Here is a 27,914-nt window from a genome sequence, read left to right as displayed (position 1 = left end):
GTGGCGAGTGCACAAGTGGAGCTTACACTCGCGAGTGGGCGTTACAAAAAAAAAATACACACTTCCTTCCTACTATAAAATCCTCTCTTCGAAACGTTCGAAAAAGCGAAAAAAAGGAAAAACTTCAAAACACCAAAAGGAAAAAAGGGAAAATTTCTCCGGCGGAAATAACCGGCGACCGACGATGGCCTTGCCTGAAAATTTAACCAGAGAGCAGTGTTTGTACTTAGCGAAGCTAGCTGAGCAAGCCGAACGATATGAGGAGATGGTGAAGTTCATGGACAAGCTCGTAATCGGGTCGGGTTCATCGGAGCTGACGGTGGAAGAGCGAAACCTCCTTTCGGTGGCGTATAAGAACGTTATCGGCTCACTTCGAGCAGCGTGGAGGATTGTGTCGTCAATTGAGCAGAAGGAGGAAGGTAGGAAGAACGATGAGCATGTGGTTCTAGTGAAGGATTACAGATCTAAAGTTGAATCTGAGCTTAGTGATGTTTGTGCTGGAATTCTGAAGATTTTGGATCAGTATTTGATTCCTTCAGCTTCTGCTGGCGAATCGAAGGTGTTTTATTTGAAGATGAAAGGGGATTATTATCGTTATTTAGCTGAATTCAAAGTTGGAAATGAACGTAAGGAAGCTGCTGAGGATACTATGCTTGCCTACAAAGCTGCTCAGGTATATTTATTATTTATTGTTCGACGTAACTGGTAAAGTTGTTGTCACGTGTTCATGAGGCGTGTTCATGAGGTTAATTTAGTGCACCGGAATGCCCTTTTTGCTCTTAATTCAAAGTTTAATCTACATAAACCTGATCTTGTTATTTACTGTTGTCTTTGTGTATTAGTGATTGAAACAATTGGAAGTAAATTGTTGTTTGAACTTCAAGTATTTTGAATAGTGATGGAAAATTGAGTTTGCGAGTAGCTTGAAGATTCAAACTTTAAGCAGTTTGATTTTGACTTCTTGTAATGTGGATGTGCATGTATTGGTAGTTTGAGTTATTTTTCTAATTTGGAATATTAAATTGATGGGGAAGTGTATTAGTCTTCATACAACTTGAAAGTTCAAAGCTTTAGCAGTGGAGTAGACTTTACTAGGTTGAAATTTTATGCCTTTTGGGTTGACTATGGTTGAGGGGAAGTAAAGTCAACTATGGTGAACTTACATGGTCCCGTCAGTGCATACGCCATGTATAAGCAGAATTTTCCTTTTAGATTTCAGTGCCTGTAGAGAGGGTGTATTAGTGAGTATACAACATTACAACCTGAAACTCGACTGATAACTTGGGATGTGCGAGTGGTGGAATAAAACTGAGAGTCAATTGATGCAATTTGTTGCCCAAGACACCATGGTCATCAAAAAAATAAAAAAAAAGTGATCTATTTTGTTCATCTATATTTGGGCTCACAAGTCAGTTTCTTGCTATTTTGTCTAATTTGATATTGGGGCATCGTGGTAAACCTCGGTGGTTTGCTCAAGGAGCTGAACAATTGTCTGTCATGTGGTTCTTCCATTGGAGTTTATAAGCTCAGATACGGTTAGGTGGTTAGTTGCATATATTTGTAATGTCTACAACTACTATTATGTTTTCATTCTTGGCAAGAAGTTGAAATCCTTTCGTCTCAGTAACCATATCTGTAAGAGGGGTCATTGCTTTCCTTTTCTAATGATAAAACTTCAAACAAGCAGCTTTCTTTATAACACCCAATTTCCCAGGAAGAAAGGGCTCATCTGCATCTCTTTTTCAATGATATGACCTTAATGTCAATATCATTTTGTCCTACACAAGGGGATTCATATCTTACTGCTTCTTTGAGATTGAGATCAGTGAATCACTCTATCAACTATTCCACTTAGCCAATTCAACTTCTCTTCAACTTGTGGACAATATTACAAGTGCCCCACTTGCAACATTTGATTATTTCCAAGCATTAACTCCATAGCATATCTTTTTGAACATTTTTTCCAGCAGCAAATTCATCTTTTGAGTTTTCCAAGCAAAAATATATTCTCAGAGTTCTTCAGTTATTTGTGAGGAAAAAAACAAAACCATTAGGTACTTTGTCATAATTTTTTTTGGAGAGATCACCTTTTACTGTTGGTCTGTAAGCCAGTAAAAGGGATAATTTTGGTTGAATAAGGAAATCATGGAGCTTATCATTTAAGTATAGCTATTCTTTAAGTTGCTTTTATTCATACCTCTTCATGTCTCTTCATGTGTCCTACCCAACTTATATTCGCTGAAATTTGAAGTAAACTTTTCCAGCCTGTCCTTCCTGTGCTGCTCTCTTTGTTGAACAGACATGGGAACCCATGTATGAATCTTTCATCTCCCACATTAATGAACTGATATTTAGAATTTTCTTGATTTGTGTCATTTTCCAGTAGCAGAGCTGTTTCTGTCACCTGCATTAAGTGAAAGTTGGCTGACACTCGTGTTATTTATTTATTCATTTACTGTGATTGTGCTGCAGGACATTGCTGTTGCGGAGCTTGCCCCAACACATCCGATACGACTTGGGTTAGCTCTCAACTTCTCAGTGTTCTACTATGAGATTCTGAATGCATCAGAAAAAGCATGCAGCATGGCTAAGCAGGTTAGTTTGTTTTCCTTGATTCCTTCTATTGTTTGTTTATTATCTTCTTCTTCCCACAGCAGCACTAGTAATGATAGTGTGTCATATTGTCCCCCTGTCTAAAATGATAACTCATACCTTGTACCCCAGCTTTTCCTGTGCATTGCATGCATTCCCGCATATGTTTACATTTGATATTTTGCTAATACCCATTTAGAATCTTGGCTACAAAAGCCGTTCCTGCAATATCGGAACCAATTAAAGCACTGAAGCTGAAGATATTAACTCTGATGTGCTAAAGTATTCAGAATTTTCGTTTTTCTTTAATCTATTTTCTGGGTCAGGTCTGATAGTAAAAGTATATGAGGCATAACTCTTTTGGTTAGAAAAGAAAGAAACAAAAGTTTGTTACTGGGAGGTAAATAAGCCTTATGTAGGGAGAAATCTGTTCATGTTGTCTTACCAAGTTGTTGTTCAGTATATGCTTTGATCTGATTGAGATTCAAATCCTTATATTTGTGCATTCATGCTCCACTTGGTTGACAGATGAAGCATCCAGCCCCCTTGATCTAATAATCTTAATCGTAATAAGGATTTGTTTGATGATATGTTCCATAGCTATCGAGCAAAATATCAAAGATCCTCTGGTGTTTTCTATTGTGTTGCAGAAGTGTGCATGTGAAGAGTTTATGGTTTATGCCTTTATGGAGTACTATTTGAAGTTAGGGTCATTCGGGTGAAAGTCTAGCAAATGCATAATGATCCCCAAGTATGCTGGAACTATATAGTGCATAGAGTATTAGATGCTCCATTCACTAATTCAATCTGGGGTGGCTGTGAATGTCTCATAATGAGAGTGAAAGGACTTCTCACTTTTATGTGGAATTAGATGCTCCATTCACTAAAATCAATGCTTATTATTAGGTGTTCTAGTTGTGAATTGGGAATAAAAATGACTTTTCCGTTTACTGATTATAAAGAAAAACGACTTCTCAATAACCAAAAATGAAAGCATATTTTTGTGTGTTTGTTCAAGTAGTTTGAAAATTTCATGCACAAATTTGTGGCAACTATTAAGGCTTTGTGAATTTAATGTATAGATCTTTGACCATGTGGTTGTGGTAGAGGAGTACTACATCAACAATGAATGCCTAATTTGATTTTAGGAGTCGTCTCGACTCTTGAGCTGATTCGTGATTCATCTATTGCTTTGTTACAGGCATTTGAGGAAGCTATTGCTGAACTGGACACGTTGGGTGAGGAATCCTACAAGGATAGCACACTTATCATGCAGTTGTTAAGGGACAATCTCACTCTCTGGACTTCTGATATGCAGGTACTTCATTTTTTTCATTAGCAAAATCCCTTACATTATTGCATGATATGTTATATATTTACCCCTTCTGGGCCGGTTATGGACGAGGAGTGATTCAAACCCCTGACACCATGGTTCATTGCCACGTGCTCTACGCCTCTTAGCTACAAACCCCACCTCATTTCCCCTGGAGTGCCCTTAGAAGAAGGAACCTTTCCTCTCCTAGTTGTTTCATAGTCGTTTTGCTTATAACGTTAGTATGATTTGGTTAATGCAGGAGCAGATGGACGAGGCTTGACATGATACCGCTCCTCCAGGAGGGTGAGCTCAAATGTCACAACAACAGTCTGTAAAATCTACCTATGCAATTGATAGCTTTTGTAATTTTTATATGCCCTGCTTACTTTGATGATTTTCTTGTTCAAACTCCCGTTTGATACTTTTTATGATTTTAATTTTATTTCTCTAGCTTCCCTTTTAGTTCTCTCTTATGTCTTGGAGTATCTCCAAGTCTGAAACCCTTTTAATTTATGCGTTAACATAAAGTTTAAGAAGGTAAAACAGAACTTTCGAGTCTTGTCATCTTTAAGTTAAAAGTGTATGATATACTAAAAATATCATTTGAAAATCTTGTGTCTTAAACGTGTCAATATCATTTTTATAAGAGCCTTGGTCATTATCTTTAGATATGAAGAAGGGCTAATGTTCTATCATAGTCACGGATTTGGTAGTTCTCTCTTTAATTAACTAAAACAAGTGAATCGTGTTGTATTAGAAGTCTCGGGTTAAAATCTTGGGAGTGGAGTCTGCCTTTGTGTGTGCGAGCAAAAAAAATTATAGTAATAGTGAAAAGAAACATATAAGGTGTATGAATACTTTTTGATGGTGTGAGACTCTTTTGGGGAAAAAGTTTGATTCCCTTCACTATGTTAAGAGTGAGACTACTTTGCGTGAATTCAAATTATTCGAATCTCCAAATGAATACCGATGGAAAACCAAGAATAAATATAAATGAATAAAAAATGTGTAATAAAAATATATGAATTATTCCTTACATCAACAAGAAGGTTTATAAACTAATTATACTGTTTATGTAAAGTCAATACATATTTGAAAAAAGGGTAAAGTTATCATCCATCCACCTATCGATCCTTAAATACTTTGCTTTAATAAAATTAAAATATACCAAATGAAGATAGGAGAATATTTTTTTTTCTAAAACTAAAATACTTTTTTATCTTCTTTTGTTGGTGGGGGTGGGAATTGATATTGGAAAATGACAATGTAAGCAAAAGTGGGCCATTAGAAATTTGGGAAGAGAGAATGAATGAAGGCAATATAGGCCCATTTGCATAAATGTTGGTTGGGCAATTAAAACAAAAAACCCAAATTCCAAGAAAGTCATAAATGTTTCTTCTACTAAAACTCACAAACAAACAAATAATTGAAACCAATGTGGAGAAAGACTTCTGTTCCTTCAACAAAGTTAAAAAGCAAACCGTATTGTTGGTTTTTTAAATTGGACAAGTATAATTTGACTCCTATTAATCTGACACAATTCGTCAAAAAACTTGTATTAGGGATGTAATTCACTAAATTATTAATGATTTTTAGACTCTGACTATTGTTGCTTCATGTAGTTATTAAATACTAAGTATCGAAAAGGAAAAAAAAGTATACAATGGTTGATTTTTTAAATTGGACAAGTAAAATGAAACACTTGTTTTTGATATATGGATCAAGTAGTATGAACCGGTGGAAGTATATATACATATTTACATGGTCCAAATAATCCAACATTTCCTCTTTCACCTAATCAGAACTTTGATCATTTTATTTACCTCTAGTTGTTTGGTATTTATTTTAGAGTTCGATTAGTTATAATTTTTATCAGACAATCTTGCACAATGATAATATAAAAAAATAACTTTATAACTAGGATTGAATTCGAAAACATTTAATTAAGATTGGAGGAATACTTATCAATTCACTGCTAGTTCTCTCTCCAAAAAATTGCTACTTAGCATTGACCATATTAAAGAGCAATATGGTCCTCTTTTGCAATTAAAGTTCTTAGCTTGGATTCCCTTCTATCCATCCTTTTATTGTGTTTTTAGGTCCTTTTCATATATTCTTCTTTTTGCTTTATTTCCACTTTGTCTTTTTTTTTAAAAGAATTATTGTACGATTAAAAGAAATAAATTGTTGAATGTTGCTCAATCCTACTATAACTTGACAATCAAAAACTTCCATTGATTTCGACTACTAGGCTATAGCATTGATCTTTCATTACAAAAACTTTATTTTTATAAAGTTGCAAACTATTTTGGAAACTAAGCAAAAAAGAACATAGTTATTTTCAATATTGAAAATAGTTAACAAGTCTTTGACTATTTTAGTTAATCCTCTAACAAGTTATACTTCATTTTTCTTACTAATCGAAGAGTTTAATCATTTTAACAATTAATAATAATAATAATTATGCTTTGATCTCAAACAAGATAGGGTCAATTATATGAATTTTTATTTTCTTTAAAGCACAAACCATATATCATCATTTTAACTTTTCAAGATTTTCTTTTGGAGGTGAAATTGACATGTCGAACAGGGGTGAAACTACAGTTCTACTTATGAATTTGACATAATTCAATAGTCTCAGGATTTGTATTTCTTTTAAAGAAATTCAATCTATTATAAATAAATAATTCATTCCGAATCTAGTAAGGTATAAACTCAAATCCCAACTTCGCTTTTAATCTCTGAGTAGTTCATTTGTGGAAAAAGCTTTATGTAATACTACACATTTTTATTTATTTTTACTTTTTTCATTTTTATTACACAACATAAAAATAGGTTTAAGAAATTGCTTATAAGCATCCTAAGGATCCCAATAATCATTTACACATTCTTCTTATAAAGATAAGTGTTATATTCATATTAAGCTAGAGGAAATACACACTAGAAAAAAACATTGATTCTACAAAATCAATGTTGAAATCTAAGGGAAAAACACAATTAAAAGAATCTCACTCAAAAGGACTTAGCTTTTTTCTCCTTTTCCATTTTTGTTTCCAAAGTTGTCATTAAATATACATTTTTATTTACTCCCTCGGTCTTATATTATTTGTTGATACAAAACTTTATTATCTATATTTAAATTTCAAATTATATACCAAAGACAAAATCAAATTCATTTATTTTACTAATTTCACGAAAGGAAAAACTCATTCTTGGTGATAAAGGTTTTTTGATTCGTAACCAGGAATATAGGTAAAAAAAAAAAAAAAGTATCCTCAACTTTAGCTTTGATTCTTTCTACAATTCAATCTTCTATCACCAAAGAAAAGGCCATTATTATCTTATTTACTTTGATTCCGATAAACTAACTACTTTTTGCTACAAGCACAAAATAATAATAATAATTGAACTTAGTGCTCTACTTGATTTTGCTTGTCTTTTGCTTCAAAGGAAAAAAGGCGTGAAACTTAAATATAACTCAGTCAGAACACTTTTTAAAAGATTATGTGGTACAATTAGGTCGAGTAAACCCTTATGGAATAAGTATTCAGCTGCTTGTCATGAACCATCGGGTACTATTTTGTTCAATATTTGTTAATTACTCTTTTACCTGCAAATGCAATGTAGACGTTGGGTTCGACAATAATGATATCCCCCAACAGTACATATCAAAATTAGTTGTAACTTTTTCTTTTACATGTCTAGTTTAAAGGCAAAATGAAAAATAATAATTAATTATATCTTAATTTTATAAATTAATAAGTAATTTTTAATAATATGGACAAATAATACGAAACAGAATACTACCCAATTAAAATACTCTGCAGAAAATGAACACTTACAAATGATTTGAAGTTTCACTAAATTTACAAATGGACCAAGCCTTAGCCCAGAGCATTTAATGAGATACTATTTTTTTTAGGCAACTTTCAATAAAAGAAAAGATTATTTGTATTTCAAAGTTCTTGTACATCCCTTCAAAAAGATATTTAAATAATTTTATTCATAATAATATTTTTTCCTATTTTATTAAACCTCATTAATTAAAGTAGAGTGGGTCAACTTGAAAAAAAAACATAGTACATATAATAAAGTGATGATAACATTTTTGGTCTCCAAGTTATTGGCAATTTTTTTTTAATTATATTATGATGATATATGACTTAATATGGTTGACCTTTAATCAATTAAATTTTGTGAGTTTGATCTTTTTATGTGGGATATATGTTATAGTTAAAGACTATTTTTGAAAATATATTACCTAAGTGAATTAACCATATAAATCTAATATTGCATATTAGCAATTATATATATTTATGAATATTCACAAGCAAATGAATTAAAAAAAAATTATTTTAAATAATTGAAAGTTAATTGAGCATAATTAATTGAATATCATTAGACTAATACTAGTTACATTAATAACAAATCCTTGTTGTTTTTTAAAGTGCCAAATCTCTGAAAATTTCAAATTTATTAACCTATTTTTTTCAAGTGGAATGATAGTTTACTTGAGCATTAAATGGAATTGCAAATTTGCAATATTAAGATCTCCAAGCTTGGTCTTAAAAAATAAAAATAGTCGATGACTTCTGCCTATAAAAAAACATTTTCTTAAGTAGTCATTTTTTAAAAATGAAAAAAGAAAAAAAAAATGTTTACTTGCATATTTATAAATTTACAGAATTATAGTACAATAATAGTATAACCGTCTTTATTTATTACTATCCAATTTGACCTAGCTACTTGATATTTTACTTTACAAACTATATTTTTTTTCCAAATTATTTGTCGTAATTTTTAAAAATAATTATCTTAAAATATTTATCATTTTAGAAATTTAAGATAAAATATATATTTTTCCTTTTCACCCTTAATAGTAGTAATTATATTTGAAGACTATAAACATTGCAATTACGAAGAAATGCTATGATTGTTCAAATACAAATAAAAGGTAAACAATTTCTTTTTGTTTAATCTTAAAAAAATTTAATATTCTTATAAATATTTCTTAAAAAGAACGTAAAATATAAACACAACAAATAATTTGAAATCGAGGAATTAATATTTATTTATCATAATCTTAGATTAGATAAGGTACAACCAATTAAGAGCATTCAATATAGAATTTTTGAAAATTAAAATAAAATAGAAAAATAGTATTAAGGAGATTTAGGATCACGAGCTTCATTTATAAAATCGACATAATAATTCAAAATTATTCTTCTTGACCAAATAATGTGTGAATGGTTATGCATATAAGTGGGTTCTTGGTTGAACAAAATATTTTTTAATTTAGAAAAATAAATTCTTAAAAATCATAAAAATAACTCGTGAAAATTTGGAAAATCTATTTTTTAAGTGTCATTTTTTCATTGGTTGTTTCCTTCCCACCCTTAAACCTCCACCCTACCCCGAAACTACAACCCCGTTGCACGCGCCCTCCCCCTATTCCCCATTTCTTACGATACAAATACATTTCACGTCTCTATACGTATAAATATTATACTCTAGGTATACCCTAATCCCATTCCTTGTGCAGCATTTTACGGACTTATGTTCAAAGTGTATGTAGTACAAGTACTATAGTACAAGTATGGAGGAATAAAATAACGTGATAATAAAAGTTATAAAAAACAAAAAAATTTGTACCAGACCGTGCACATAAATAATAATACCCCATTTGATTCCCCCTTCTTTTAAAAAAAAAAAAACAATTTAAAGACGTAGACAATTTACTTTAGTATAAATATTAATTTTGTGACTCGAATCGTAACATATAGGTAACAAAGAAAATACATATACATTTATAAAATAAGGCACTGTAGATTTGCCACAGAACTTCCCTAAAAAAAGTCAAAATCATATAAAGACTAAAATAAAACATGAATACATACATAAAACGAAGCAAGAAAAATAAAAAAAATATGTGTGATTTTGGAATGTATTAGTTGTATCTAAAATAATGTTGATAAGGTATCAAGAGGTATTTTCAGATATATTATTTAAAAAATCGATAGAATATGTCTAATCGATTTGAATTGAAAAAAATTATGTCCCTATTGTTACAAACCTAACACAGCCAGCTCTTATGACGAATTGTGCCAAGGTTATGCCAGATATTCGAGTTGACTTAATTAATATAGAAGAAAATTGAAATTAAGAAAACAATAATTTTTTGAGACAGTATATTAGTTGAATGATTATTTGAAAAATGAACTTTTTCGAGATGTTTGGAATGATTTTATTATTCAAGGCGAGGCTAAATCATCTTTATATTGGCACATTCAACAATGGATTCATAAGTTCAATAGAATTTAGTGTGTTTTTTTCGTATTAATATTTATAAGTATCTTTTTTTGAGTCAAGAGTCTATCAAGATTTGATAGGCTGTTTTAGTTATATCTTAATTTCTAAACTATAATATACTCCTTTTCACTTCCACAAACAAAAGTGAAAAAAAAGGCTGCAAAAATAACTTTTGAATTGATGCACTACTACACGTGACATGCTATATAACTTTGATACATATATATATATGTTTGTACTAAAAAAGTTATGGGGGTTAAAAGTTAGTTTTAATAGATACAAAATATAGTAAAAATTGTAAGAGAGAAAATGAAGATATTGTAGAAAGTATCTATGCTTGGAAAAGAAAAAGAAAAAAAAAGGTTTAAATTTTGTGTTTGAATAAAGTCTATAGGAGAAAAGAAATTAGCATGCATGCCTACTATACTACAATTCACTTTATTAGATCTATTCATCTTTAGATTCCCACTAGATGTATTCTATCGGTGTTGAAATCTGATTTAATTCGTAGTAATATATTGTAGGATCTATTTTTAGAGGGTCAATTTAAATTTGACTTTGTATGTTGCAAAATCTTACTAAATCCGGATACAAGCATTGCAAGACTCATTTTTTTCGTGTGTGTGTTGGGGGGGGGGGGACTCGACTAAATTTTGGATTGGTGCGTTGTAGGGCGGAAATACTTTCGACGTGATTTTTTTAATTTTCAAGACTCGACCCTGAAATTTCTAAAAACAATGAAGGAATTCTAAACCACATTCTCACCATAACTCAAATTTGATAAATCTATTGATCTATACATTTGGAATGAAGCTTTAATTTATTTGTATCGTAACTAGTAGTACCTTTGTTAATTTGATTCAATTTTCATCCTATATTTTACGTTTAGGAAGATTAATCTAGCACACAATCATATACAAAAATAAAATAAAAAAAGTAGCACTAACCCTCACCGGTTTTTCTATTTGGCAAGTCGCAGTCCTCCTTTCTCTAATAATAAGATAGCTCCAACCTATACATAACCTATACAAATGATAGTTAGGCCGTTTGTGTTTTCTTATTATTTTTTTATAAGAAATATTCATAAGATTTATCTTTTTTCAAAATATCAATAAGAATGTAGATATACAAAAATTTATGTTTTTTCTTCTCACATACAGGGCAGACTCAACAACATTGGGGGCCTAAAGCGAAACTTAAGAGAGGGGCCCTAATTTTTTTTCATCATATATACTTTTATTTAATATCTACTTTTCTAGCTATTTTAGATGTGAAGTCATTAGGTACTGTATTATAATCAATTTGTTTTAATAATTTCTTTTCAAATGATGATATAACTAATTCATTCAATCTCTCTTTAGACATTGTTGATCTTAAAGAAGATTTAATCAATTTTAATTTCACAAAAAACTTCTTTCGGCTGAGGCAATAGTTACAGGAACTGTTAACATTATTCTATAAGCAATATGAGTATTTGGAAAAGAATCAAGTCTTTTTATTTGATTGAGAATTTTTATTAGATCATGATCTTCTACTTGTATTATTTCCCTTAACGCTTTTAATTCAAAAAATGAATCTAAACCATCAATATCATAATAACTATCACATGATAAAGAAAGTTCAAGGTTAAGACAATTTTTTTTAATTCTCATCATCTAGTGATCTCAATATTTTACCACTAAATAAGAAATAAAAAATATTTCCATATGTTTCAATTGGTTCAAATCTATTTTGAAGTGAAAAAATAGTTTGATCTACTCTACATATATAAAACAATCAATTCTAAAAGGTTCTTCAAGGGACTTTGTGATTGCGCTATCCACATTTTAATCAAATTGTTTCTTACGAAATTCAGTTTATTTTCATCTCATATGCAATTTCCTTAGTAGAAATCATAACACTCATAGTACATATAATTATTATTTTTTAAATAACATATATAAGTAATTGTTTTTAAAAATAGGGGCTCCAAAATATATGGAACCCCAAGCCATGACTTTAGTGGCCTAGGGTTCAGACGGCCTTGCTCACATAAAATCACATACCCTACAATTTTATCATTTTCCAACGGTAGGAATAATACAATAATTAGTAGATATACATTTTTTTATGGTTTTTTTCCAACATGAAATCACATGCCCTACAATTTGTGCCGTTGCTATATATTTTCAATAAAGAAATGTATATATATATAGAGTTTTTTTATGCCTTTTCTCTAAAGATGTTTATGTTTGTTTACAAGGCTGACTCAACAAGATTTGGGGCCTAAAGCCAAATCTTGAAGAAGGGCCCTAATACGTTTTTTTAAATTATTATTATTTTTTAAAAAAATCATCATATATACTTTTATTTAAAATCTATTTTTCTAGCCTTTTTAGATGTAAAACTATTAATTATTATTTTATAATTGATATGTTTTAATAATTCCTTTTCAATTGATAATACAGTTAATCCATTCAATCTCTTTTGAGACATTGTTGATCTAAGATAAGATTTTATCAATTTTAGTTTCGAAAAACTTCTTTGGGCTGAGGCAACAGTTACATAAATTGTTAACATTATTCTATAAGCAATACTTTTTTATTCAAAAATTTTATTTTTTGTTTAAAAATCTATCAAGGGCTCCTTTTTGGGATTATTTAATTCTTCAAGTTTTCTCTTTTTCACTTTTTTGTCAAACAACAATCATATTTTCTAGTTGACATATTTAAATTGAATAATTTTAATAATAACTAAAACAAGAATATATATATATATATATATATATATATATATATACTTATGAACTAAGAATATCAACAATAACATATTTTCAAGAAAAAATATAAAATAAAGTTAGAATAATAAACTCTGACTCATGAATTTGATAAGTTGATAGAACAATATCGAAATAGTGTTGTGTTCCTTCAATATAATGATTGCTTGGTTCACATCTTGAGATTTTGAAGAAGACATCCAAAAGCAAATTTTGTTCTTTTGTAACTTGTAAGTAGGGGTGTGCATTCGGTTTTTTGGTTTGGTTTTACACTATTCGGTTTGGATTTTCGGTTTTTGGTTTTGTAAAAGTGTAACCCAATTCGATCCAAAATAAATTTGGTTTGGTTTGGTTTTCCTCTATTTGGTTTGGCTTTCTTCGGTTTGGTTATTTTGTTATGTCAATAATTAATAACATATATAACCAAAGTAATAATATTTAATCCCTTAAATATACTTTCTAATATAAATCATAAGTAAAACTTAGAACACCTTACTTATAAGTATACCTATTATAGATGTAATTCAAACATAAAAGGGACAAGACACAAGTACCCCCTAGACTATGACCGAAATCCCAGAGACACATCTTAACTAAATTAAGGTCCTATTACCCCCTTGAACTCATTTTTTTGTAATTTTGTACACATTTTGAGTTATGTGGCACACCACGCGACTCCATGCAGTATATATATATATATATATATATATATATATAAAATTCGGTTTTTTTCGGTTTTTATCTTTTAAAATCCGAAACCAAACCAAAAAACCAAACAAAGTAATTTATTAATCCAAAAATCAATCCAAACAAAAATTCGGTTTGATTTGGTTTGGTTATTCGGTTTAATCCGAATAATGCACACCCCTACTTGTAAGCAATAATAAAACAAAAAAAAATTGTAGGAGAGAGTTCAATATTGAGAATGAAAATAATAAAACAGAGAATAAAAATATGAGTATAAGGTAAATAATAATATAGGGTCAAACTTTTAGGAGATAAATAAGAAAACACAATTTCTCATTTAAGGAAATTATTCCCAAAAAATGTTTCATTCCCTTAAAAAAGTGGGAAAACTAACGGTCATTTTTTTATTTTTTTATATTTCTTACATATATTTTTTTCAAATAATTAAAAGTACATATAGTTTTTTTATATAAGTATATTTTTTTAAAAAAAATTGGGGCCCCCCAAAATTATGGGGCCCCAAGCGACGATGACTTTAGTGGCCTAGTGGTTAAGACGGCCATGTTTGTTTATATACTAAAAAGTTAAATGAGTTTAATAAATATAATATATTCTAAACACAAGGTCAAAGCTTACTTTATTCTAAAGAAAATAATGATTTATAACCTTTGTGTCATGACTTTCAAGTTACGGGTCAAGAGACGAGTAAATAATTTCTATGTGACGTAGAAATGACAATGATTTATCTTTCTGATCTTTTAATTCCTATCGAGTTTCTCGATGACTTCTTTTCTAATTGTGAATCCTCATAAAAAAAAATAATTATGGGGCAATACTATAATAAGCATTTGTGAGTGCTTGTATACACATTTTGTTTATATTTCTGTAAAAAAATTGTCCTAAATATAATGATCACTTGTATCTTTTTTGGATATGCTTAATCCAATTAAATTTTTTTGTAGTTTCATTCATGCGTATTGATTAAATTAATCATATGAATAATTAATGAGTACTTTAGTTATATTATATTCTTGAGTAGAAATAAGTAGGGAGTAATTGGAATGTAAAGTATTTATTGTATTTTCAAAGGAAAAAAGGTGAAAAAGAAAAAGGGTAAGACAATTATTTTTCACCAAACTTATAAATACAAGTCATATGTAATGTATGTGAATTAAATAAATTCATCATATTTTGCATCTTTAGAAGTTATCTGATGACGTGTATTTTATCATTTAAGCAAATATTACATTTATTTTAACGTTAATTATTATTTTTAATAATTTTATATATTTATTATTTGACGTGCTATATATATATGAGCAATACATGTACGCTAAATTAGTTCTTATAAATATTGGATGCTAATAGGTATATATTTAAAATAAGACGATACACTTGAGAGAAGTTTTAGTATTTCTAAATTTTAAAATAAGACTATACTCGAGAGAGGCTCATGTACATTTAAATTAAAAATAAGACGAGATACTCAAGGAAAATTTCAGCATCTCTTAATTTAAAATAAGACGACATACTCGAGAGAAGTTTCAATATTTATAAATTTAAAATAAAATGCTATACTCTAGAGAAGTTTCAATACATCATAATTTAAAATAAGATAATAATATTCGAGAGAAATTTCAGTTCATCTAAATTTACAATAAGACGTTATACTTGAGAGAAGTTTCATTATCTTTAATTTTAAAATAAAATGATATACTGAAGCTGTTATAACGAGGTTTTATTGTAGCAAAAACTCAATTATTTTAATAAATATAATATATTCATCTTAGCTATCATGGAAATTAAATTTATAAATATTAATAATTGAGAAATTTTATACCATACTTTATGTATTTTCTCTGTACTCTACTATTCTTCAGATTTATCATTAGGGTGTGTTCGGTATGGAGCGAGAACATGTTATCTAACTTTTTTATGATTGGTTGGTTAAAAATTTTGAAGTTATTTTCTCGAAACAATGGTTCCTTAAAAAATGTGGTAAATATCGTTTCCAGTGAAAGCAGAGAAAACATGTTTTACAAATGATATTTCATTTATCTATAAATACTTTCAAGATAATATTATTTATATACATATCAAACAAAGTAAAAATAAGTATGTAACTCACATATCTTTTTAGATTTAGAAAATATTTTCCTAGAGTGTTTGTATTTTATTAGGAAAAAAGTGAAATTCATCAATTTTAAGTCAATGAACCACGTTTGATTTAAATGCAATTAGTTGTACTCATATTGTTAAGAGTACTTTTAGTCGTTCTAAATTTAATGTATATTGAATTCATAAAAGTCTTTGTTGTTACATTTATGTGTGTCCATTTAATTAATCATAGGAACAATTAATGACTAATCTTGACTAGCAATAAATTTATTATGTTTTCAAAACAAAAAAAGTGAAAAAGAAAAGTGTTAAACAATTTATCTTTCACTAAACTTGTAAATTGAAGGTCCCTAAATTAAAATAAGACGCGTATTCTAGAGAAGTTTCAATATATTTATATTTATAATTAGACGATATGTTTTAGAGAAATTTTGAAACATTTATATTCAAACTAAGATGACATATTCGAGAAAATTTTCAATATCTCCAACTTTTAAATGAGACAACATCTTCTAGAGAAGTTTCAGTATCTCTAAATTTAAAATAAGACGACAAATTCGGAAAAAAATTCAGTTTATCTAAATATTTCAAAAAAAATAATCAACATATCAATATATACTTTACCCTAAATTGAAAAAAGAAACTAATTCACAAAAAGGAAATATATCTATTCCATGTAAAGTCATTTATGTTTTCTCTAAAATAATAGAATCATTTATTACATCATCATTAGCTCACTTGCTCTAGTCAATTATCTTAATTCTTTTTCCTTTTCCTTTCTCAAAGGAAAAAAAGAAGCAAAACAATAAATAAAAAATAAAATACTTACTGTTTTTATAAAAATGTGAAATATTTTTAAGCAAATAATTTATTGTAATACTAATATTCAAATTAGATTATTTTTTTCTAATACAGTGCATATCAATAATACTTTATCCTAAATTGAAAAAAAGAAAACAAATCCAAAAAAGGATATATATATTCCATGTAAAATCATTTAAGTTTTCTATAAAAGTGTATAAGAATCATTTATTACATCATCATTGGCTCACTTGGTCTAGTCAATAATTCTTTTTCCTTTTCCTTCCTCAAAGAAAAAAAAAAGCAAAATAATAAATTGTACTCCTAAAAAGTTTGGGAAAAACAATCTTGTTTCTATTAATTTGTTATTTTTGTATATACATGTAATTTTATGTAAAAAGAGTGATTACCTATCACTTTTTGGTCATGTCATAAAAAAAAATATCATAATATCATTATGAAGTTTTAAATTATATAATTATTTTAAAATTTTATTTGTAATTTTTGACTTTTTCGGATAATGATTATTTTTCAATTACAATCACTAAAAATGACTATTCATGAATTTTACCTAATTTATATATTCTTTCAATTTTAATTTACGTGACATTTTTCACACTCTGAAATTAAGATTATAGCCTATCTAACCGTGACTCATAATAATACTTAACAGTTAACATATAATCTTTTAACACAAAAAATATCACATAAATTGTGACGAAAGGGAATATAATTTTTTACTTTTTTTTTCTACTCTCTTTTTATTGTTATTTATGTTAAATTAATTAATGAGGCATAATCCACAATTCTCATACAAAATTCCTTTTTTACCCCTAAACACATATATCCATTTCCTACATAAACCTTTCTTTTCTCTTCTTGAAAAAAACAGTCCAAACCTCACATTATACTCTCTCTCTATGTACTCTTCTTCCCCTTTTTTTTTTCTGTGTTTTTATTAGAAAAAACCCAAAAAATGATAAGAAAATTGATAATGGTTACATGCAAAAATCTTTAGAAATCTTGAAAAAATGAGGGATTTTGATTAAAGGGTGTTAGTGGGATTTTTTTTTTTTGGCTTTTTTTCATGAAAATGGGATTGAATCTTGTAAAGACTGGATTTTGATTAAAGGGGTTTTAGTTTTGATAGCAAAGTTTTGATCTTTTTGTTTTTTTTGTTCTTAAAATGGGTGAAAACAGTAATGATTTGCTACTTTGTACAGAAACTAAGAATCTTTGCTTTGATGATCTTGATTCTTTGGCAAATAATGACCAAAAAATTCAAGAAAAGAGTAAAGTTTTGAGCTTTGACTATGGCAGATCAGTGGCATTGATTGATTTGTTGCCAAGTCTAAGTGAAGAAAGCTTTTGTGTTATGATGGAAAGGGAAAAAGTATTTTTACCAGAAGATGATTATCTTAAGAGATTGAGAATTGGGGATTTGGATTTGAATCATAGAAGAGAAGCTGTTAATTGGATTTGGAAGGTTAACTATATGCTTTTGATCATTTCCTTTTTGATCAACTTTATGTTTTGCATTAATCTCAATCTTAATCTTATACCCTTTGTTTGGTAAATGTTTGGTTTTCTCATTGAGTTTCTAGTTCTTTCTTAATAATAGAGTCTTTTTCTATATCTGATGTCATTTTCTTGAATTTTACTTGAAAATGTGGATTTGTTAGTAGGTAGTCAAGTGTTTTGCTTTCCCATTGGTTGCATTAGTATTAGTCTTAGATTTCTATTTCTATTGATTGTTTCTGTTGCCTTGATTGTCGTACCATACCTCACTTGTGTGATTACACCGTCTATGTTGTTTTACATTGATTAGTGGGGACATATATATTTTAGTGATTTGTTTTTTTGTGTTATGTGATTTGCAGGCTCATGTGCATTATGGATTTGGAGAGCTGAGTTTTTGTTTGTCAATAAATTACCTTGATAGGTTTCTGTCTTTGTATGAATTGCCAGTAAGTCTACTTTATACAATTTTGTCTTACACTTTGTTTCTCTGTGTTTGAACTTTTCAGTGTTGGTTGATTACCCTGCATTCTGCTAAATTACTTTTTTTTCTTATGAATGATTTACAGAGAGGTAAAATTTGGACAATTCAATTGTTAGCTGTAGCCTGTTTATCCCTTGCTGTCAAAATGGAAGAAATTAATGTTCCTTTGACTGTTGATTTACAGGTGAATACAAAATGTCCATTTCAAGAACTTGTTTTTATTGAACTTTCTTGTTATTTCTTTTTCCGAACTGCTTTGGATTGTTTTTTCCTTGAGTTGAGGGTTTATCAGAAACAAACTTTCGGGGAACACACTCGGTTTGTTGTTGTATTCTTGAATCAGAATATTTGTAGTGAATCTTGAGTTGTTTTGTTTGTGGGAACAGGTAGGTGAGCCTAAGTTTTTGTTTGAAGGCAAAACAATACAAAGAATGGAACTTTTGGTGTTGAGCACATTGAGATGGAGAATGCAGGCTTTTACACCTTGCACATTCATTGATTATTTTATGAGAAAGATGAATCTTGATGAATTCCCATCAATGCGATTGGTTTCTAGATCAATTCAGCTAATATTAAGCATAATAAAAGGTTATACTCTCACCACAATCTTTCGAGTCTTTTTGGATATCGTTTGAATCTATGTTGCTTGGATTCTCAAAAGATATTGTTGTTTGGAACCTCTAATAATACATAGCTTTTAGAGGATCTGACACACACCAAGTCCGAGTTACATGTTGTACCATTTCTTGATCCTGAAAAAATCATCAAGTGTTTGATCCAGTTCTTGGTTGGGAAAATTGAATGCAGGTATTGACTTCTTGGAATTCAGGCCTTCTGAAATTGCAGCAGCAGTGGCAATGTCGGTTTCATGGGAAAGGCCACAAGCAAAAGACATTGATAAGGCAATGTCTTGCTTCTCCATACAAGTTGAAAAGGTGAAAGATTTTGAGTTAGTGCCCCCCACTGATATAAAAACTCTTGATTCTTTCCCCCCTTAAACTTTCTTTTAGTGGAGAAAGCACAACCACGACGTGTTGATTAGGTGCACGTCACGAGCTCAAACATTACTAAAGAGTCATACTGTTAAATGTTGTCCATTGACGTGTGGATTAGGTGCACGTCACGAGCTCAAACATTGTTAAAGAGTCATACTCATCATCCATCGAGTTTCGAACCTTGCGCCACTAGTCTAGATTCTTGATACATTGAACTTTTATATCATTAGTTTATTGATGTGGGGCTTCATTGTTTTTTCATTCTTGTGATATTGCAGGACAGAGTGATGAAGTGTGTTGAACTGATCCAAGATTTGACATTGGTTAGTGGGACTAGTGCTACTACTGCTGCAGCAGCAGCAACATCAGTACCTCAAACTCCCAATGGGGTGTTGGAAGCTGCTTGTTTGAGCTATAAAAGTGGTGAAGGAACAGTTCCTTCATGTCAAAATGCAAAAAGGAGGAAACTTGACACAAACATCATCTCATGAAGTCATCAACTTTAAATTTTTAAAATCTTTTTTATTAGTTTTTAGAGGTCCTAAAAGTCCAATGAGTTTTGGCTAAATGGAAAATTTGTTGGTGTGGTGGTTTTAAAAGTCACAAAAGCATTGAGGAAAAGAAGGGGTGGGGGGGGGGGGGGGGGGTCCATGTTTTTAGCATGAAAAGAATTGTCACCAGCTGTTAATAATAATCCTGAGTTGTCAACAACCATAGTAAAATAGGAGGTTGAGGAGAAAGATTTGAGTTTTTTCTCTTCCTTTTTTTGGGTAATTTTAAAAAAAATTCAAATGAAAAATATATAGAATGAGAAAGGGTTTGGAGGTTAAAGTAGTATAGTTAGTGGAGGTTATTAAGTGGTGGTATTGTTTTATTATTTCTATTATGTAGTGAAATTGAGATGTATTTTCATGGTACTATGGAATAAAACATCCAAAAAAAAAGTCCTTTTGATCTTCATTTTTGTTAATAATATAATGTTGCATCGTGTTGTGCAAATTGGATCTCTATTTATTACTATATAGGATGGTGAATAAGTATGTATATTATCAATGTAGAGATTAAGTTATTTAAAGATTAAAAAAAAAACTATTTTAGACTAAGAAATTTATGTATAATGGTTTCCTTTATTGTTAAACATTATACAACTATTCCTTTATTATTAATTATCAACAACAAGTGGATGTATGTATACTTTATCCCTATTTTGTGAGAAGTGAAGGTTGTTCAAGAAAGAGAATCGTTCGATTACCTATTAATCATATATTCTAATCCCTGATCATCATATTTTTTCTATTTCGGGTTGCATCCTAGATGTGATGGAGATGTGTCTTATTATATCTAATCACCTTTTTCTATCTTTTCACTTGTCTACTCTAGCTCTTTTTAGATCTATTATTGTAGACCGTTCTCGTACCTTCTACAGGGGCATCCGTGTTCCTCCTCTTTACATGTCCAGATCATTCCAACTTTATTCTTTTTTGCATCTTGTCCATCACTGTCCACTGGTATCACTTTCACCTTGTCTCGTATATCTTCATTCATCGTCTTATCTCTCCTAGTCACATACCTTTAACTCATCTCCTTCTTTTAAACAAGTAAATTCTTAAATAGCTAACACTCTATCCCATACAACATGACAAAGGGTACCAGATGTGAGGCCTCGTTCATCCACCCCACTCTTGCATGATGTGTAACATCATCGACAATCTCTTCATTTTTTGGATTATTGACCTAAGATACTTGAAACCTCCTCTAATAGGGGATGACCTGTGTATCAATCCTTACTTTCACATTTGTCTCATGCAGACGCCACTGAACTTGCATTTCAAATCTTTAAACTGTAGGGTCTGTCTCCAAATCTCATTAACTCCACTGCATGTCATGTTAATCAATACTAGTCATATGCAAATAACATCTATCATGATACCTCTTCTTGAAGTTGTTGTGTCATTTCATCTATAACATAAATAATTCCTACATTAACAAACATGTAACCAAACAACCCTCTAAGGGTGAAAAGATCTCAATTATTTCTCTATATCAAGAATTTTTCCATTTTAGTGCTCAAAATTAAAATCTTAAGTTAAGAGTGAAGAATTTCAATCATCTTGTTATATTTCAGGTGGGTATCAAAATTAACCTCTTGAGACCACTGTTTAAAACATAATTGAATTTTACAAAGTACTTTTTACCGCCTTGAAAATCTAAAATGTTGTTTAATTCAAACTTGAGGATGAAAGTTAGTATCTGATAGTTCAAAACTTCATATCCAATAATCTGAAGAAAAAAAAAGTATAACACATTCAAATTTCAGACTTAAGGGTGGAAGTTAGTATATGACAGTTCAAAACTTCATATCCAAAAGTATGAAAAAAAAAAGTATAACACGTTCAAACTTTAGACTTGAGGGTGGAAGTTAGTATCTGACAGTTCAAAACTTCACATCCAAAGGTCTGGATAAAAAAGTATAACACGTTCATACTTCAAACTTAGAGGACGAAAGTTTGATTGTGGTAGTTCACAAATTCAAATTCATAGTCTGAAATTTTGTCCAAACACAACATAAATTATTACCAAACTTTGTACTGAAACTACTAGTACTAAACTCTATCAATTATTAATTATTAAAACATTATACTATACTACTCTTTGGTGGTACACTTCAAAATGTCCATCAAATACAACATAAATTATTACCAAACTTTGTACTAAAATTAATTTCAAAATTCCAATAACTAAACGACCACAAATGTATTCGACAAAATTGTACAAGTAGGGATCTCAACTGATTTTTGGTTTCCTCTTTGCTAATAACTAGTGTTTTGTATTATTTTAGTTTTTTTTTCACCACAAAATTTAGGGCCATTATTAAATTATTATGAAATTATAGTTCTGAGATTATAATTTCTAGACTAATTAATTCCATCAGAGAAGTCGGATTAAATAGTCCCAATTTAGGTGGGATAAGACGAGATATCACAATACAAGATTAACTTAATTTACTATGACCATGTACTAAAATATACATTAGTTAAGTTGTATATGTGTACATAGAAATATATATAGACATTTATTTGTTTGATATAAATATTCGATGCGAGTAAATTTTTATGGACAGGGAGGGACATATGTGCCCCATTCAATTGATAAGATCCATAATTTGAATCAAAATTTTCAAGCTTTTTTTTGCATTATTGGCACAGAATAAATTGATAGATCATGGTCATTTTCTGTCATATTACATATGGATAGCCCTTATCAAAAGCAAGACATTTCAAAATTTAAAAGTTTAGATGCACTAGTCATTTTATCGTGATGTATTTTGTTATTTTGCAGTTTTATATATATTCTTGCACCCTTCTTAATCTATAAAAGTAAAAATAAAATGTGTATATTAGTTTTTTTTAAATTCTACTTGTAAAACTACACTATATGTAGTTATTGTTATACAAAAAAACAAAAAAACAATTTCTTAAAAGAAAATAGTATGATGCATGACTGCCATCAGGTCATGCCGTAAGGTATTGGGTTAAGTTTCACAACAAGCACAACCCTCATGTTTAGTTGTCATCGTTAAGTTTGAAACCTTTGACTATCGTATAACTCCTCGAAAATAATGTCATTCGCCTATCATGTGTTGCCACTAGAATTATAAATACTCGAAGGGCTCACTCCGTTTTATGCCAAAACTTCAACTCAATTACTTGGACAAAGGGATTTGACCAATCAACTACATACTCATATATGAAATTGTTTTTATCTTTTGATTGTTTTATCTCGATATTACCTAATTTCGTAATTGTTATCCCACATGCAATATGATATAAAAATATCATCAAAATTTTGGCATAAATAATTTTTAAATATTTGCTTATTTATATGAGTACAAAAAATTATTAATCAAATAAATGAACAATACGACGCCGTTCAGTCGTTTTCCGGTAATGATTGCCTTGTATGTACTTTTTTGGGATCCGAATTGGCAATATTGGGCCCACTAACTATGACCCAAATCCGTTTCGTTTGACCAATAGCCACGTGTCTAAATTTTAACTTACATCAATAGAAAATATATTTTTGACAAATTTGGGGAGTCGCTCCGTTTATTTTTACTTGTTCACGATGACGTTTCACACCTATTGAAAAACAATAATTAATATGTGCATTTTGGTATAACACTCCATATTAAGTGAACAAAGGGAGTATACAACGAGATTGTACTTTTATTTTTCAAAATACAGTTATATTCTTTTAAAATATGCGTATATACATTATGTGTGTGTTTTCAAAATAAAAATTGAACGTATGTGTGTGTATACGATGACATCAATCGTATGTTTGATCAAATGAATTCAACGTACGTATCTTCACAATGTATGGAAAGCTAACTATGCGTGAACGGTGAAAGATAAGTAAAATGTATGTTATATAAACGGAGAAATAATATATGATATATTCATGTCATACATGTATTTCAGATACTTGTTATCGTCTCTTTTAGGAGAGTCTCACTATCACTCTATCAGAATTGTTAGATATACAAATACACATGTCTAAGCATATGTGCTATAATATATATATATTTTTGTAAGTTTATAAAAGTATCATTATAAGTTGTGTAAGAGTAATGTTTATTTTATTAGAAAAAAATATTTTGGCAATAATAAGAAATGGAAGATAGTGAGTAAGACTGGTCAACATCTTGGTTTGCTCATTTACAACACTGACTCACTGAGTTTTTTTTTTTTGTTTAAAAAATAATAGTATTATTTTTTATATAATAAAATAAAATAAAGAAAGGGATATCTGAAGCATAAGAAACCTTGGGAATTGAATGTGAAAAATAAATTATTTTAAATGCCTTTGGATTGTTCCTTTCTTTCTGTTCATTTTCTCAGTTGTAAATATTCACACAAAAATTCTATTTTTTCTTAGATTTTTGGTTCAAAATTTTATGTTTCAAAAACCTACTTGATTTTGCAGCCTTTTACCTAGGCTAAACAAACATAAATTATTAATATATGTATGTAGTTATTCGGTATTTGATATTCATCGACTCAACGAGTCGTGTATGACTTATTAAAAAAGGAAATACTTTAATCAGGAATTACTCATTCTCAAAATTTGAATCTGAAATCTTTGATTAAAGGTGAAGGATCGATCTCATCCATTAGCTAATTTTTTTTTATAGTGACTTTATTATATGCCTTAGTTCAGAGGCTTTTCACTCAAATTACATGCATATGCATATTATTAAGAAATTAAAATTAAATTGTAGTTTTTTTAAATAATATTATATTTATTCTGAACTTTCGAACTCTAAATTATTAAAATCGCAATTAATACATATGATGTTGAATAAGTTGGAGCTGTCATTTTACAATGTGATTATAATGAAGTCCTCGTATCCATCAAATTAAACGTGAAAGATTGACGATGTGTCTATCTTAAATGATCTAAAAAAAAAGGTGTAATTAATACATTGGTCCAAATTTATTATATATTTTAAAGATTTTAATAAGTAATATTTATGATAAAAATATATTTGTTTCAATTATGGTTTATTTCTTTAAGCGTCTCACTTAATTAACACTTTATTAAATATAAATCCATTAGTCCATCTATAGAAATTCACAATCCATCGAATAAAATCCGTTCGAACGTGAGACCTAAAAAAACATAGATGCTTTAAAGATTGCGATCATCAAGTTTTCTATGTTAAAACAAGTTTTCTTATTTAGTTTATTAGTTCAAACTTAGATCTTCAATAACTCGATTTCATAGGTTTAAATCCTAACACGTTCTTCACCTTATTCCGCAAATAAATAATACTTATAATTATGATAAGATAAGATAATATACTGTCAAAATTAATTATTTTCACCCATTACTCTTAATAATTTTTTTATTATTAGAATTAATAATGTACTACCGAAAGCATACTATTGTCAGACCAACAAGTGATAATATTTTCTATACTACTTAGTATTAAATTGCTTATTATAAACAAAACATAAGAATACCTTTTGCATATATAAAGACAAAGACAGCAAAAATATAATGGTAAAATTTAATGTATAATTAATTGAGTTTTGACTGACCAAAAACAGCTAAGCATGGTCAAAATTCAAGAGCCTCTAGATGAATTATTTTATTAAATAAATAAAATAAAACTTTTGCTTCTCTGTGGTCGATGGAGCTACAATACAGTCAAACATCGTTATAGTGATAATAATTTGTATAAAAATTTCATGACAGCTATAGTGAGATAGTTATGTATGTATATTGATATTTGACATTTAGATTTCATTTAGTTGTTATAAATAAAAGTATACAAAAATTAGTTTAATAATTTTGTATATCACGAAGAAGAAAAGTGCTCTTTCCTTCTAACCAAAGCAATAGAAAAAGTAGGTAATTTTATTTTTATACATAATATATTTCTTAAAAAATATTATTACACAATATTTAAATATGACTGTTATAGAAGGATAATTTACAAAGAATTATGATATAATGAATGTCCCTGTTGTTATATGTAAAACAATGTTATAAAGAAGTAAAATATAACATAAAAAATCGATTCTTAAGAAAATCAAACCATTATAGTAAAGTATTGATATAACAAAATTTAACCGTATAAGGTGTGAGTTGGAGTGTTAGATAAATTTAGTAGTTTTTCCTTTAGATCCTATATATTTTTATTTTATTTTAGAAAAGTCATTAAACATGTAAAGTTTATTTAATCAAGAATCTAATAACTAAAATGAGCTATGAGTTTAACGAAAATTAATTTAGAATCAATAAATTTTAAATCTATTTCGATAGATATAACCATTTAGCTACTGATTCAATCGAACTCAACACAAAGAATATATACATCCTAAAATATTGATCAAAGTCCATATAATTTAACTATCAAGAAACGAAATATGACAAATAAAAATATTGGACAATGTTTTATTTTAATTTAGATGAATTAGTTCCAAGAAAGAACCCAAAAACAAGTGCCTTGAAATTGCAAATACATCTTGTTGAATGGTCAAGTCGAATGTCAAACTAACTTCAATCTTGTTATGATTGCTACAATTAGCTTATAGGATTACTAAATAAAAGCTTCATTAACTTTTTGTATTTCTTGGAATTGGACATTAGTATTTTTTAAAATGAATATCTAACTTCATTTAAAAAAAGTGAAGAATAAAATATCAAGAAATGCCATGTCAATTTCACATATTTATGGTGAAGTTCCATTAAAACAAAAATTATAACATTGAATATCGATGCATTTATGATTGAGTACATAAAATATGAGTTAACCATCAAATGTGAAAACGATCAAATTTGATCTTAAACCATGTGAAATGATCGTATTTATCTTTAAACTATGTGAAATAGTTAATTTTGTCACTCAACTTCGAATAATAAGATCGTTATTCTGACGACAACAACATAACCATCATCAAACTCTTCTGAAAAGCTCTATGTCGACCTCCTAATATTAAAGTAAACCTAGTTAGGTATACAATATTCAACTTCATAACATAAACTTTATAAGAACAAATTATAAATCAATGCGCCTTAGCAAATACTTTTAGAAGAAGTGCAATGCCTTGCTTGCATTGGTCCCTCACCACTCATTTATTTGATAACAAATCTCAACAACAAACACTACAATTGCAAAATTTTGGTTGGGTGGTTGAGAAATTTAACATATATAGATAGGACAATTGTCCTTTTAGCAGCCCAAGCCATCACCCTCAATTTTGTACAATTAATATCATTCTTGATGATAGTTACTCCCATCGTTCCATCGTCCCAAAATAAGTGTCACCTCAAGAATTTAAGACAAAATTAAGTATATTTTTCTAACTATACATTATGTTTATCAATTTCTTAATGGATATACTTTTGCTAAGACAACACTTAATTTGAGACGGATGGAGTATTTTTTTTAAAACGCAGTATCCAAGAACAAGGACTTTTCTATGAGATGATTAAAGGTTCCCCCCCCCCCTCCCCCCCCCCTCCCCCCCTCCCCCCCCCCACACACCCACCCACCCAAGAAATTCAGAAACACTTTTAGTAGTTTAAGTTTGGATTCCTTTGTTCATTCATATGGATTTGAGGACAGAATCTTAAAATGGAAGTGTTTTTTGTTTAATAATATAACCTGCACAGAAATTTTAATTTTTAGTTAGTGGGGAATATGGCAGGATTTTGTTACCATTGAAGGGTCCTTGTAACGCCACTTGAGCCGCGTATCTATCGAAAACAACCTCTAAATTGCGTACACAGACTCAACTTGTGAAAATACACTAGATATGTTGTTAAGGG

General features: G+C 29.3%; 2 protein-coding genes across 2 annotated transcripts; both read left to right on the top strand.

The window, feature by feature from the left end:
* The first annotated feature begins 110 nt into the window (after positions 1-110).
* LOC125837207 (14-3-3 protein 1) lies at positions 111-4,369 on the top strand. Its single transcript, XM_049516358.1, has 4 exons — positions 111-673; positions 2,473-2,595; positions 3,794-3,910; positions 4,167-4,369. The coding sequence occupies exons 1-4, from the start codon at positions 185-187 to the stop codon at positions 4,185-4,187; spliced, it is 750 nt and encodes a 249-aa protein (XP_049372315.1). The 5' UTR covers positions 111-184; the 3' UTR covers positions 4,188-4,369.
* Positions 4,370-17,662: 13,293 nt separating this feature from the next.
* On the top strand, positions 17,663-20,455 carry LOC125837190 (cyclin-D4-1-like). Its single transcript, XM_049516338.1, has 6 exons — positions 17,663-18,063; positions 18,458-18,544; positions 18,665-18,763; positions 18,966-19,167; positions 19,387-19,514; positions 19,853-20,455. Exons 1-6 carry the CDS (start codon positions 17,764-17,766, stop codon positions 20,063-20,065), a joined length of 1,029 nt encoding a protein of 342 aa, XP_049372295.1. The 5' UTR covers positions 17,663-17,763; the 3' UTR covers positions 20,066-20,455.
* The last annotated feature ends 7,459 nt before the right edge of the window (positions 20,456-27,914 follow it).

The sequence above is a fragment of the Solanum verrucosum genome, unplaced genomic scaffold (genome assembly GCF_900185275.1).
Source record: "Solanum verrucosum unplaced genomic scaffold, falcon-dt-bn FXZP01000165.1, whole genome shotgun sequence".
NCBI classification, from domain to species: Eukaryota; Viridiplantae; Streptophyta; class Magnoliopsida; order Solanales; family Solanaceae; genus Solanum; species Solanum verrucosum.
This window is presented reverse-complemented; position numbering and strand designations above follow the sequence as displayed.